This window comes from Podarcis cretensis (genome assembly GCF_951804945.1).
Source record: "Podarcis cretensis genome assembly, chromosome: 5".
In the NCBI taxonomy this organism is placed as follows: Eukaryota; Metazoa; Chordata; class Lepidosauria; order Squamata; family Lacertidae; genus Podarcis; species Podarcis cretensis.
In genome coordinates, this window is record NC_137174.1 from 38672330 (window position 1) to 38687494 (window position 15165).

At 44.1% G+C, this 15165-nt stretch overlaps 2 protein-coding genes across 3 annotated transcripts in view; one reads left to right on the forward strand and one right to left on the reverse strand.

Annotated features, from left to right (window-relative positions):
• Positions 1–1821, forward strand: part of CC2D2B (coiled-coil and C2 domain containing 2B) — a 37819-nt gene extending 35998 nt beyond the window's left edge. For both annotated transcript variants that reach the window (XM_079978656.1, XM_079978657.1), the window contains one exon: positions 943–1821. The gene's annotated coding sequence lies outside the window, so the exon portion shown is untranslated. The remainder of the gene's footprint in view (positions 1–942) is intronic.
• CCNJ (cyclin J) lies at positions 281–14304 on the reverse strand. Its single transcript, XM_079978663.1, has 6 exons — positions 13782–14304; positions 13006–13148; positions 6959–7169; positions 5019–5318; positions 4759–4918; positions 281–3040 (listed from the first exon to the last, which is right to left on the reverse strand). The coding sequence occupies exons 2-6, from the start codon at positions 13072–13074 to the stop codon at positions 2644–2646; spliced, it is 1137 nt and encodes a 378-aa protein (XP_079834789.1). The 5' UTR covers positions 13075–13148; positions 13782–14304; the 3' UTR covers positions 281–2643.
• Between the last annotated feature and the right edge of the window lie 861 nt (positions 14305–15165).

Genomic DNA, 15165 nt, shown 5'->3' on the forward strand with positions numbered 1-15165 from the left:
TGTGATTTCAGCATAAATAGCCTATAGTTCCACTGCTAGCTGTTTATAACCTAATACAGAAACATTTCCTGTCTTGCTTCCTCTCCTTCTTAGAAGAGGAGGATGTGTCAGTGGTGGAGTATAAAGTAGACCTTTTTCGCTATAGATTTTTAAAAAAAGTATTTCCTGCCTATTTTGTTTATAGAGTTAGCATATTTTAAAAATAACACATGCTGGGACATATGGTATGGAACGAGCTCCATTCAATTGCTGCACTCAAATATACACACCACTAGAGAGATGATTGCTCAAAACTAGTTTTATTTTTAAAATGAGTGCATGGCACTCAGCTGGAATTTTTTTATTGTAGACATTTCTCTTGCATGACCACGACACATAATTCCTTCAGTTGGAATTTCAAGTAGTGTGTGGATTCAGTGGAGATTGACCAAACCCATTTTTTATATATATAAAAAAGCAAGACCTGGAAATGGTTCACAGTGCATATTCTATTGTCAATATCCTGCTAGTATGTCAAACTCAAAAGGCTACGGTAAATAATAAATAAATAAAAAATTCAGAGCAGAAAACCACAAGCCCAATAGCACATAGTGGATCCTTTGAAGTCTAACGACTTAAATACAAACAATACCCTATTACACATAGGCTTTGCTGTTAACTAATTACCCTCCCCCATAATTCCAGTGTTAATTATCAGCTAATGTTTGAGTGTACAGGCCTACAAAATAAACTTCTTTTGTATTAGTAACTCGTTTGCTGTCTCACACATGGAGGATGAAAATGAACCCAATGTAAAAAAAAAACACAAAACAAGTAACCTGCTGTTATTTCAAGTCATGGATTACCACAAGACTGTACATTCAACGTATTATTGAGGTAGTCAAACAATGAAGAGTCTTACATATAGTATTACAAACTAAGTTGAGTATCTTTCCTTTTCAGATGCATTCTGTAGTCCTTCATCCTCGCATATTAAAGTGAAACCACCACAAGTGATACCAGCAGACCTCCACCTCTTCTATTTGTAACCTCCTCTCTGCCCCTTTAAAGGATAGCATGTGAGAGGAAAACAAGACAATACTTCAAGACCTTAGGAAAGAAGTAGCAAGGACACTTTATCAAATTGGTGGTCTCAGAATGTTCCCTTCTCTCAAAAACTCCCCACATTTGTCAAAGAAACCCTGAAAATATATTACGGTATAAAATAATCGCCTCAGAGGATTGTTTCTCCTCTAAATTAAAGAATATTTTCTTGCAGCATATTCAGCTCTAGGAGAGCCTTTTCAATCAAGCAGTGCCATTTCTCTCAGAGCACCAAGTGTTTGGGGATGGTCCCTTTTGTGAGGAAAATCTGTTGACAATTTTTATATATACTTTCCCCTATCAACTCATACTATTCTTTTGAAAAACTTAATCCATCTCTAGACATTAGGAAGCAAGTGCTACCCTCTGCCTTCAACCATCATGGATTCCTTCTCACATCTACATCAGATAGGAAGCTAGAGAAGATGTAAGGTGTTCACCTATTTGCCACTCTGTTTCTGGTATGAACCCAAGTATAGGAAATTAAATAGCTAAAAACTATCACCTTTCTGATAGTTATGCACTTAGCAGTCTTTGTAGGACTATCTAGTTCACATCAGAAAAATATCTGAATCACTATTAATACGATTGTAGAAACAAGAAGTTGTAGCTGTTCTGGTAGAGCCTGAGAACTTCAATCCCGTATTTGCTCTGCAACTATCATGTACAATGCTACGTTTCTTGAAAAGATTTAAATTGTACTTTCTCCCTATTTAAGTAGGAATTCAATACAATGGAGAGGGAAAAAAGGATTTGGGTCATAAATAGTTGGTTACATAATCTAGGGGAAACCACAAACAATATTCAGTTGGCTATGGTACAACATTGGTTTTGTTTGAAGATAGCACACCATTCTTCCCAATAGAAAGCACAATTTTGGATTAAGGGAGTAGTCTGGATGAGTATCTGAACTCCCTTTGGTATTTGCTATGGCCATTACCCTGAGTGAGGAAACCCAAGAACACTACTTAAATGATATACACCAGTATCAAAGTAGTTTGATTATTCCCTGAGTTAGTATGACAGTTTAGCTCTAAACTGGTTTCAGCAAACACTAAAGTACTTTGAAGTATGAGATATACAAAAAAGTTAACCCAAAGGGCATTCTAACACAAAATCTCATCCAAAGATCTTGAACGAGAGCAGAACTGCCAATTTCAATCAAGAGGTTCTCTCCTCTCTCCCATGTGGCTCTCCATCCTGAAGGAAAGCATGGCACTTGGTGGAGTTTAAAGTCTTATTCAATACTGTATAGCGAAGGGTAGACGCAGTGGTCCCTTTAGAACCACACAGGATCATTCCTCTTCATGGGAAGACAAACTAAGCCAGTGCAGCAGTTTCTCAGCATCCGTTTTAAGCGCAGGCTTCAACTGAACAAATACAACAACTGTGAACGGGGAGTATTCCATCCTCAGGTTATTAACACCTTATCAGTAGGTATAATCTCATATTAGCAGTTCCTGCAATTGAGTTACCTTTAAAAAAAAGTATTCAACTACTTCTCTGCTGTTAAGAGGAAAAAGAGAGGACTGTCCTCCTTGCAGCATTCTGCTGTGGTTATCACCTCTCAAAGCAGGGAGTAATGCAAGGATAACGTCCAGCAATCTGATAGCTTCGGTTGTAAGAAACACTTATACATGGCTTCACTTCTATGGGGACAGTTAGTGACATTCCAGCAGCCGTCTGTATATGACCTCTAGCCTGGACACCACCTTGTAAACCAGCTGGGCAAGTCTGCAGTGGATAAGACGACGTGTGGCCAGATGGCAGAATCTGCTGGCAGTTTTGCTGCTGCGCTGTTGGATGAAACTGCTGAGGAGTCTGATGTGCTTGAACATACTGGGGTATGTGCTGCTGTGGAGGCTGTGTGGTTGTTTGAAATAAACTGTGCTGGGCTGCTTGAGAACCGTGCTGTCCTTTTTGCTTGTTGGCTTCTTTTACATCATTATCATGGGCTCTAGAATATAATATTAAAACCTTGTTTTACTATCCATTTTAGAGAGGCTGGAAACCAGAACCCACCCACCCATCCCATGTATATATGTATGCAGGCATATTGGGGTGAGAGTATTTCTTCATATATCAAAGCCTACTTGAAATTTCTGTGGGAAGAAACTGAGGATGTCTGTGTGGGGAGAGGAACACACATATACAGGTGTGAACATTATTTACAATGCTTTAGATCCTGGCCCCAGTTTCAACAACAATAGAACACAATAATAATCTCAGTATTCTGTTTCACTGACATTACCTCATGTAAAACAAATCTAACAAGCACTTTACATCCTTGTAAAACAATTGGACTGGGGGGCGGGGCGGGAAGAGACTTGTCAGAAAATAAGCAGCCTTCCAAAACAGATGCAGATCTGAATTTACATTGCAGATGCATTTTAAAAACAGCATCTAAGGTTGCTTTTAAAACAGGGTGTTTCTTTTTTTACATATGCAAAATTTGGTATTTTTGAAAAAAAAAACAGTAAAGTAAACCAGAGAAGTGGAATCTGTGGCTCTTGAGCTGTTGGGCTCCAGTTTACATCAGCCCCAGTCAATATCACCAATGGGCAGTAGTTTCACTCCAACAACATCTAAAAGGCCACAGGTTTCCTATCCTTACAATAAAATATACCTCAGAAGGTTATACTCTGAATGGCTATTAATTTTTTAATAGTTTCAGTATGCTTAATAAGCTCTGCATTCTGGCACCTTAAAGCTGCAATCCAAAACACTGTCATTTCTGAACATAGCTTGTTGAAATCGATAGGGCATGCATGCAAGACCATGAGTTTAGCAGCAGGCCATTAAAAGGGTATACTTTAAGCAAATGAATTCATGAATGTTTGAAACAGGTGACTGTTTAATCAAAAATAATAAGTTTAATGTTTATCACCATCTGGTGGGCATGAATGAAGCATAGAACTCCTAAGTCTTCTTTACAACTTCCTGTATTTGACTTATTCTGGCTATCTTATGGATATTGTTAGATTAGTTTTTATGCTGTTAAACGTGTATGCTTCTGCTCTTTCATTTTATTGTAGGTACATCACCTTGGGTACTTCAGTAGAAAGATAACCAATAAGTGCACTGATAGAAGTCAGACAAGGTACTGTTTATGCAACTATTTCTAAGGCACCAAAGCCACCACGAGCCAGATTTTCCTTGCAGTAGTAATGCAAATCAAAACTCCACAATAAAAAGCCTAAATAAAAATAGTTGTATGAATAAAGCCATCATACAATTTCAGACCTTCTAAAGTGGTGGATTGCAGGCTGAAGACAATGGATGCAGAGCAAGGTAGCACAACGAGGGGGGAAACCACATTCAAGTCAAAAGCCGATTTTGTCAAGTGGGTCCCAAGGAAGGCAAGATTAGAATGAAAGTCCCCTTAATAAAGGCACTTTGTACCTTAGCCAAAACACACAAGGTTGAAGTCTGTGATAACTAGGATGAATTTCAGGCAGAAAAGGGGGAAGTCATTGGGGGGAAATAATAAAATGTGGCAATTATTGTGAAAGCATTCAAGCTAAAAACCAACCAGTTGCCAGAATCAAGAATGACACCAGCACGACTACCAGTTTCTTGAAAGTGATCACAAGGCAAAACAAAACACATACACCCCACTGCATTCCACCACTTGGGTGATTTAAACCCACGTTAGAGACTGCTTGAAAAACTTACACCAACAATCGTTCAATGCATGGCACCAGGAAGTCCCAGGAGTACGCAGTAAGGCGATGGAGTCTTGCTGGCCACGTTGGAGAAAGACGCAAGATAATCCTTGAAGAAGCCACACATGCAGCAGCCACTAACGAAGGGGCATAATTTAAAAATGCATGATCTGGAGAGACATCGGAGGATCACGGTTTAGTCAAGCACAGTATTAGCTGTGTAACCTAAGTAACTATGGGGGTCTTTAGAACAAAGCCATGAAAACGCACCTTGCAGGGATACTTCCAAAAAGTAGTCAGCATATTTTGCCATGTACAACTTTGTCTTGTCCAAGCAAACCATTGGCCATCCATCGTGAAGATCGGACTCGTGAACGGCAATGGAGAGGTAATAGTCAATGAAGTGAGCAGCTGTCGGGAGGCAAAGGTTCCACTGAAAGGTTTCCAGTAACAGCAGCTCCATGTGCAGCAAGTTCTGTTTGGTTAGTACCAGGTTCATGTTAGTCATACAACCCAAGCTGTTTAGCTGTTCAAGTTTAGGCACACTGTCTTCCTTCTCTTCAAATTTACCTTGAGGGAAATGAGAAGGTAAAATTCCATTACAGCATAGGTACACGATAAAAACACATGTATTTATGTTTTAGCTCCTCATGGAGGAACGGCAATGCCTCAAAAAGAAATAGATCAACGTTGCAAAATAAAACAAAATAAAAATAATAGCAGCTGCTATGCAGCAGGGTTAGCCATCAGGGTGCCTTCCAGGAGTTGAAGCATAACTGTCATCATCCTCAACCTTTGTTCTGGCTGGCTGGGGCTGATGGGAGTTGAACAACATCTGGCGAACAGCATGTTGGTCAGTCCTGCTACAGAGGATTAGCTAATTGCCACCACATCCTGCAAAAAGTTACAACGGGGATTCTGTTGCACTTGTAGTACCTTATATCACCTCATAGCAAAAAGCTGCAGAGGTAGATAATGGCCTAACCAGAGCATACATACACTTTCTATTAAGCATAAAGGATATACATTTACAAAATCTATGGTAGATCTGGTCCTCAGTTTTAAAATTAAAAATAGGTTCCTCATTTAGGTTGGCAATATAAATGGATTTATTTATTGTTTCTTTTTTTAAGGTTTTGACAAAAGCGTTTTGAGTAGATTCAAGGCAGATTTGGTTTGCCACTTCAGATATATTCACCGAGTAGAAAGCGGTTGCTTTTTATTTGGGATGTATGCCATACTCAGTGCCGCAGTATCTGAAATAACCAGTTTTGGTTTCCGTATTTTTGCAAATGTGAAAGAGAGAGGATTCTGATGTGGACAACTAGGTATAGTATCGCAATATTTGAAATTCTGAGCATTCCATCCTTTCTTAAATTGCAAAATCAATTGTCCAAAAGCTTCTGAGGCAGACACAACAACTTCTAGCAGGAATTCTGCTGCTCACCAAAGCCCTCTTCACAATTTACTCATTGGGACAGTGGCTGCTTTTAGCTCTACCCTTCATTACATTAGCTCTCTGCTGCAGAAGTTATGGTTTTCTTTCAATTTGTTGAGGATCCCGACACAATCTGAAATGCTTCCTGCCTGGGGTTCCACACTGTGTAGTGAGATTCCACATGTAGAGAAGGCTCCCAATTTATAAGTTATGATCAACATGGCAGAGGTGGGAGGAGTCACACAATTTGGAGGGCAGGTTTAAACACAGCCCCAGTCACCTTGCTTTTGATGTGTCGTACAGTGGAACCTCGGAAGCTGAATGCCTTTGAACTCAAATGTTTTGGCTCCCGAACGATCGAAAACTGGAAGGGATTGTTCCGGTTTTTGAACGGTTGGCCACAGGGCGCTCCAGCAGCCAATCGGAAGCCACGCCTTGGTTTTCGAACTGTTCTGGGAGTCGAACAGGCTCCCGGAATGGATTAAATTCAAAAACCACAGTAAGATTGTACCTGAGGCAGCCCAGAGAGTAATGTGATATTATCACAGGACATGTGGATATAAGAATGAGATCAAATCTACATAGAACACTGCTCGTTGAGAAACTGCCAAGGCCCTGTGTCTCCCTCACAATCCTTCGATATCATGCAGGGTGGTGTTTTTCTTTTTGCATAGTTGTAGGACATGTAACAGACTGGAAAACTGAGGAGCTTTTAACCGAACAATGGGAAATATGATTTTCAAATCTGTTAATCCTGTTACTTCATACTTACTCGCTAAAAGCAAACAGGAAAGAGCCACCACATGCAGCTGCTGAATGGATATGTCATAACGGTCCATAAAGAGGTCCAGGAGATAAACAGCAAGATGGCGGGCAGCAGGGCAGAGCCTGAAGCGATTGCTCACAATGGCAATCAAGTCTGCAAAGTATCTTCTCAGATTTAACTGGGGAGACTGGCCTTTATAGGATGGAAGCTTCAGCTCCTAAGTGGAGAATAACAGGCACTTTTAAAAAGGCAGCCACCACTACACGGGCATTGAAACTAACCAAAATTAAAGAAACTGAAGTCATTTTTAAGGTTTAGGAACCTAGGGTTTACAGTTTCTCTTATTTTTTCCTACTGGTGGCACCACACTCCAGATCTTGTGATGATTCCACTCGGATGTTACATTTACAGTCATACCTTTGATCCCGAATGCCCTACAATTCAGACGTTTTGGCTCCCAATTGCCGCAAACCCAGAAGTGATTGTTGCAGTTTGCGAACAATCTTTTGGAATCCGAACATCCAACAGGGCTTCTGATTGGCTGCAGGAGCTTCCTGCAGCCAATCAGAAGCCGCGATTTGGTTTTCAAGCGTTTTGGAAGTTGAACGGACTTCCAGAACGGATTCCGTTTGACTTCCAAGGTACAACTGTATTTGTTGTTCTTATATCACTCCAGTGGCGTAGTGTGGGGGGTGCAGGGGGGGCCGGCCGCACCGGGCGCAACATCTGGGGGGGCGCTCACATTCGCAGCTCTCTGCCCCTACCACGGGTTAGGGGGTGCAAATTACTTGCCTTGCCCCGGGTGCTGACAACCCACGCTACGCCACTGAATCACTCCTTACCTCCTTCCAGAGCAGCTAGCTACTGTATTAAAACTCAATTACCAATAAAGCAGGAATTAAAATTATCAACGGATCAAAAACAACCCTTTAAAACACAACCACATTCCTGCAGCACCCTAGAAGATAGTTGCCAAGGTCTGTATATAGCCACCCAATGCCAGTCTCTGAAATGTGTCCTGTAAGTAGGAGCAGAAGCACTTTTACACAATGCCTCCCAGTCCCTACTCACAAGTCAAGTCTAGCAGGATACCATGGTATCAAAAGTCACTGAGAAATCAAGGAAGAACAGGGTCCAGGTAATCAGTTTCTTCCAAGAGTGCAAGAAGCTGGGCCTCCACAACCCTCTCGGGTACCTACCTTCCTTCCAAAGGGAAAGCCAGGTGGAAGTCGTCAAATAGCTCTGGGTGCACCGCTATCTCACATAGCCACACATACACAACATCCTGCACACATCCAAATTAGCTACAATGAGTGGTGGGTTCAAAATGCACTTATCATCCAGCCCGTTTCATCAGCTGCAGCTCTTTCGAGTACCAGAGAACAGCACTGACTCCACAGCACTAGAAAGGACACTCAGGAACAATAGTGTTGATGGCCTGCCACATCTCCCTAGAGACTAAGGCCTTGACAGAATCACTAGCTCCATATGCAAGAAAATTCCACTGACCATTCAGGAATCCACTGGATTCCATAAGGGCCCAGGAGTGGGCCTTTTTTTTGTATTTTTATTTATTTATAACAGCAGGTGTCAAATAGAAGTAGAGATATAGCTAGAATCAAACATATGGGAACAAATTTCCATACCAAAATCAAACATAGCAACAAAACACCACACAGTTCCAAGTAACACAAATGAGTTTACGTTGTCCTGCATTTTATTACTGCAGACATTATAAAAAGAGTCAGTTTTTGCACAACAGCCTTATTTTGTTGCCTGTTCTCTCCGGTTCTCACCATATATGTAAGGGTTGTTCATAGGCCTTTCCATCCCTACCACCACCACCCAAACTACTTTAGCCTTCAATCCTATTACAGTGGTACCTCGGGTTACATACGCTTCAGGTTACATACGCTTCAGGTTACACACTCTGCTAACCCAGAAATAGTGCTTCAGGTTAAGAACTTTGCTTCATGATAAGAACAGAAAATGGGCTCTGGCAGTGCAGCAGCAGCAGGAAGCCCCATAAGCTAAAGTGGTGCTTCAGGTTAAGAACAGTTTCAGGTTAAGAACGGACCTCCAGAACGAATTAAGTACTTAACCTGAGGTACCACTGTACTTGTCACAGTGCTCACGTAACAGACAAGGCAAAAGGCTTCTTCAGCTAATGTAGAACAGTAACACCCCTATGCATATGAGCAGCTGGGCAGCCCACTACATGGGCTTCTATTACATTAGCAAGATCTGCCTGTAATCATTGCTTTCACAACACCTCTGTGGTGGAGAGGGTTACTGGATCTCCAGCTCACAGCTGGACCAAGGGGAGGCAGCCAATTAGCACATCTGACTAGCAGGCATGCCAGCACTTATCACCTCTCCAGACTTGTTTGCACAAAACAGATGCGGATGATCCATCTATTCGCATGTAAGTACCCAAGAATTCACTGGAGCCAAGAATACAAAATCATAGAATCATAGAGTTGGAAGAGACCACAAGGGCCATCGAGTCCAACCCCCTGCCAAGCAGGAAACACCATCAGAGCACTCCTGACATATGGTTGTCAAGCCTCTGCTTAAAGACCTCCAAAGAAGGAGACTCCACCACACTCCTTGGCAGCAAATTCCACTGTCGAACAGCTCTTACTGTCAGGAAGTTCTTCCTAATGTTAAGGTGGAATCTTCTTTCTTGTAGTTTGGAGCCATTGCTCCGTGTCCGCTTCTCTGGAGCAGCAGAAAACAACCTTTCTCCCTCCTCCATGTGACATCCTTTTATATATTTGAACATGGCTATCATATCACCCCTTAACCTCCTCTTCTCCAGGCTAAAAATGCCCAGCTCCCTTAGCCGTTCCTCATAAGGCATCATTTCCAGGCCTTTGACCATTTTGGTTGCCCTCCTCTGGACACGTTCCAGTTTGTCAGTGTCCTTCTTGAACTGTGGTGCCCAGAACTGGACACAGTACTCCAGGAAGTCTGTAGTCTAGGAAGTTATGAAAGATCATTACAATGAGCATTGGGTGTTGCTAGAACAGGGAAACTTTATCCAGCACTATATCCAAGGGCTCAAAAAATTTGGGCTCAGTCTGTAGAGCATGAGACTCTTAATCTTAGGGTTGTAGGTTCAAGCCTCATGTTGGGAAAAAGATTCCTGCATTGTAGGGGGTTGGAATAGATGAGCCTTGTTGGTCCCTTCCAACTCTACAATTCTATGATTCTAAGTGTTCTTGGTTTTCACAGGGAAAACCACAGATAAAATGCTTTGACACACAAAGGCCTGAATTTACTTTACAGCTCAGCTGCCTTAGATAGCGATTATCCTTTGTAGTCAAGGGTTAACTGCAAGAGTCACTGCTTTAGTTACCTGACTCAGAGCAGTCAGCAAGGTAAGACATCACAGCCCAATGCTTTAAAAATAAACATACGACAGAGAATCACTTCCACTGAAGACAAGACAAGTCTATAATTAAAGTAATCAAGAAGGAATATCCCCAAATAATAGTTTGGATTTAGTTTGCAGCAAAGAATGATTTACTGCGGCATAAATCCAGAATTTCAGGATCTTTTTTTTTGAAGGCACATCTGACTTCAGCCATCTTTCTTAGCTTACACTGGGATCAACAAAGGCTTTAAGAAGCTGGCGAGAGAGCAGAAAAATGGGATGATAGTCACACAAACCACTCATGCTTCAAAACAGCTGCCAGGGCAAGTACACTGGTTTAGTTTCAAAGAGAGGTTGATGCTTCAGTTGCTCCTGTTTGTGACCTATATGTGAGTATGACTAAGGTGCTGTTCAGACAGATTAATGCTTAAAAGGCTGCAGTCCTAAGCATACTTACAAATATGTAAGTTCTGGTGCTTTCAGTTGTATTTACATCTGAGTAAATATGCTTAGAATAAGATGCATGCTCCCCTTCCTCAAGAGAGAATTGACCCAAGTTGTCAGCCACATCCAGACCTTTACACTTTCAGAACGCTGCTATAATTAAACATCATCAACTGACATTTATAGCAGTGGTAACTGCTGAGAGTGCATTTGTACAACCAGAGGCAACTACACACACACCAAAGGGTTCAGAAATAGGTGGCAACTATTTATGAAATTAACATAAGCAAATCAGTACGGTATATTAACTGGTAATTCCAGAAGAGTTGCCATCATTATTCCAGCAGGGGTTATGTGCCTTTAACAGTAGCACGAAAGGCAGAAATTCAACCACTGCACCTGTTGAATTTCTACCCTGTTTAAAACCACAGGAGTCCTGCCAGAAACAGGTGGCAACTCCAGAGCAGATAACGTGCATTTGTTCATTATTAAAAACTAAAATCAAGAAGACATTCCAGATAGAAACCCAACGTTTTAAGTTTGGCAGCCTATAAGATTTGTAAGTAAGAAATGTTCTCACACTGGTCCTTTGAGGAAGACCGCTGCATTTTTATTGCAGTCTGCCTCTAGTCTAGGGGAAAGAGACAAATAGAGCTCATATGCTGGCAATTTCCGACTAGGATCTATAGCACTAGCCAGCTGTCTAATGTCCCTTTAACGACTATGACCCAGCCTCTCCCACAGTTGTTTCTGCCGCCCAGCAACCCACTATCACATTTTATTCATTCTTTAGGTAGTTCCCATGAAACTCTGGCTCAATAGCCCAGTTAAGCAGCCTTGAACTTCCACACAGCGCAACGGGCTTTGGGACAAGGCATCTGAAGTTGCCTTGATGATGATTTATTTCAAAAAAAGGAAAACCCTTTTGTATAGAAGGTAGAATAAAGCCTTTTTTGATCAGGGATGAGTCACTTTGGGAAAAGCCAAGACTAAACAGGTTCTCACAATTCCTGAATGAGTAGAGAGAAAATAAACAGGTCCCTCAATGAAGTTACTATCTGAATAGGAGTTTCATCTCCACATGCTGTTCAATTAAGAAAGGAAAGCTGATCAAGCAGAAGAAAAGTTTCAATGAACTCTTTGAAGACAATGCAAAATATATTACCCTTTGTTTCTATAGCACTTTACGTGAAACCTTTGACTCAGCCACCCTTCTTGATCCTCAGAAGGAACATTTCAGACTCCTTTTGCAAAAGCAACAGGTCCAGTTTCAAATGCTCACAAATATACATACATCTGGCAGACACCATGACTCAGAAGACAGACAAGGCAGACACAGATCTGCGAGATCTAAGTTTCATCTCTGCCACAGACATATAATGCAGCCTGAAGCAAGTTGTGTGGGCAGTCTGGGATGTTTACCTTAGGCCCCAGTTCAGAGAAAGGTGAAGTCTGATCCTAGGCAGTTTTAGGACACCAGCTTGGAGTCTAACTTTGCTTCCATGAATAGAATACAGTACAAGGAACATTGCTTTGGCAACTTTCCCCTCTCTACCCAGTCTCCTCCAAAAACTGTTCCTAGTGGCTGGGAGGCCCTGATACACCGTGCTGGGTGCACATGAAAGTTGACAAGAGTTGCCCTGTCCCATGAGAGAACAAAGCAGCTTAGGAATTAAAGCCACCGGAACCAATGGGATTTAATGTACCTAAGCTTTATGGTGCAACCCTATGAGTATCTACTCAGAAGCAAGCCCCCTTCAGTGGGAAATACAAGGCCGGTTACCAAGATGGATTTAAAGCACAACTAACTTTCAGGGCATAGGGGCCTCAGAAGCAAGTCCCCCTGAATTCCCAACAAGCATGCAGTTAAGTTTCCCCACCTGCACGTGAACATATTAGCAACTTTGCTCCTGAAACAGCCCTGTGAAGGAACACAAGACTATGAAATCCATCTGGAGGTAAACAGGCGGCCCATAAGGCACGGCCTTCCTGCAAAATGTAAACGCTGGGGACAAAAGAGTGAACGCAGGAAGCCGTTTGATGCGCCCAATGTGGGGTGGGAGGAGGACAGAAAGAGCAGCAGGCAGCTGTTTCGCCCTGTCACTCAAAAGAAGCAAACTTAATTCTAGCCCTGAGCAGCCCGAGAACTACCTTCACCCGGAGCAATTAAAATTTAAAAAAAGTGGGAAAAAGTGGTAGAACACGATGGTGCCCTGATGATCCGAGTTACCTTGTAGCGAAGCGCTTGGTGGATGTCGGCAGCGAACTGTCCTTTCCACCACTGCCCCTCTAGCTCCATGGGACAGGGTGAGGCGGCCGGGAATCAGCAGCGGGCGGCGGCAGCAGCAGCAGCAGCAGCAGCAGCACCGAAGCCTGCACAGGAGAGGGAGCGGAAGCAGCCCGGGCTCAGACCCCCTTTTCCAGGGCCGCCGCTTGCGCCCAGTTAGAAGCAACCGGGCAACCCACCCCGCCCCGCCCGAGCTACGAGAACTCCGCGATCCCCTCCCCACTCTCTTCCCAGGGAGGGAGGCTGGCCGAGGGAGCTGCGCTTGAAGCCACGCAGCTGATCCCACTCAATGCACGTCGAGAGAGAGGCGCGCAGGGGATCCTAGGAAGAGCAAGAGAGATCGAGCTCAGAGTTTTTGGTGCCGCGCCCGTCGGATCCCCCTGGTGGGAAGCGGGGAGCCTGGGGTTGCATTAAAGGGCGGCGGCGCGGCGGGCGCCCAGCTGAGCTTCGGAGGAGGCGGAGGACGTCTTGGCCTCTCGACAAGGGCTGCGGGGAAGAGCGAGCGCCGACCACCTCCTCCCCGCCCAAGACCGTCCCGCAGCAACTGCCAACTTTCCTCCTCCTTGTGGAAAGCGAGAGCGCAGCGCCAGATGAAGCTACAACAAAGGGCTTGACACGCTTCCTCCGTCTGCTGCCCGAGCTTGCCTCTGGAGAGTCCCCTTCTCCTCCTCCTTCGGAGCTCCGCGCAGCCCCGCCGCCTCCTCCTCCTCTCCACTTACCCGGAGTTTGCCCAGCTCCACTTCTCTCTTTACAGCCCCCGGGCCAGCAAGAGATCCACCTCGGGGATCTCCCCGGGCATCGCCCCGCCTCGAACGCCGATCTGCAGCAGCTGCAGCTGCAGCCTCAGACTCGGCATCCCGCGGGAGCTGCGCTCGTTGCCCGTCGCCATCCGGCGGAGCGGCTCCCTCCGTCCATTGTTAAAGGGGCTCCGAGAGCGACTCTGTATACAAAGACAGCGAGCCGGACACATGCGGCCGCGCCTCCGCCAATCGGCGCTCGCCTTACAACTCCGCTCCAGCCTCGCGCTCCAATCAGCGCGCGCCATCCACTCCCTTTACCCCCGCCGCTGCCATATGCGCTGGAAGTTTTTGGGCCAATTGGATTGCCGTAGGCCGCTCAGACTTAAAAAAGCAAAAGCGAGGCGGCGGGCGAGCGGGGAGTCACGTGGCCTGTTTTGGGGCAAGTGGTTTTAGGTGCGCTCGGGTAAAGGTCGCCTTGCGTGGATTGGTTTTGGGTTTTTTTAATATTCAAGGCGGGGATATGTAAACGACTCAAGTACTTGTCCGTGGCTGGCGGGGGACGTCTTGCCCGTTGTGAAAGTGTGTGTTTTTGAACAAGTTTGAATAAGCGTATATGCTTATCAGTTTAGAAAAGGTTGGGTGTGGAGAACAGCCAGGATCGAATAAGGGGATCGTGATAAGAGGAGTGGAGGCTGCATTGATCAAGGGTCAGAGAGCTGGTCTGATAGCCTTTGCTCCTTTCTCTCCTCTGGCTTCTGGGAATCACTTGATGGCTCTCTTTCTCAGAACACACTTCCTGAATTCAGCTGCACTGGTTAATTGATAATTTGTAGAGCTCAGAAACATGAAAGTTGTGTGACTCAATGCGAACCATGTTTAATGCATGATATTTAATTAGCAACCCCAAACTGGGATGCCTTGCCTAATAGACTGTAGATATTATTTCAGGTGGCTATGCAGAGTAAGGAGACTTGGGCTGCATCCTTTGCACACTTAGCAGAGAGTATTACCCCATTAAATACAATGCTACCTACATCCAAGTAAACATGCATAGGATTATGTTGCATGGCTGTGCTGTTTAAGATTCATATAAGGCTCCTTAAGTCTTACTGCTTGCTTACTTGCGCTGCGTGGTGGTTATGCCCTGGGTAAGTTTGACAGAAAGGAGTGGGACCTCAGAGTGAGCAAGCACAGGGTCAGGATGGACATGTGGTAAAGACATAGCTTTTGAGCAAAGCCATCCAGATTCTGTTGTAAGTACTACAGTCATACCTTGGGTTGAATGCGCTTCGGCTTGAGTGTGTTTGAGTTGTGCTCTGCGGCAACCCGGAAGTAATGGAGTGCGTTACTTCCGGGTTTCACC

What these genes read in the sequence shown, in the direction of transcription:
- CCNJ (XM_079978663.1), bottom strand. Translation starts at nt 13,074, where the DNA reads ATGGAGCTAGAGGGGCAGTGGTGGAAAGGACAGTTCGCTGCCGACATC. An exon ending in TTCCTGTTTGCTTTTAGCGA is followed by an intron (nt 5,319 to 6,958) that starts GTAAGTATGAAG and finishes ATTTCCCTCAAG; the next exon opens with GTAAATTTGAAGAGAAGGAA. An exon ending in TTTGGAAGTATCCCTGCAAG is followed by an intron (nt 4,919 to 5,018) that starts GTGCGTTTTCAT and finishes ATGTCTCTCCAG; the next exon opens with ATCATGCATTTTTAAATTAT.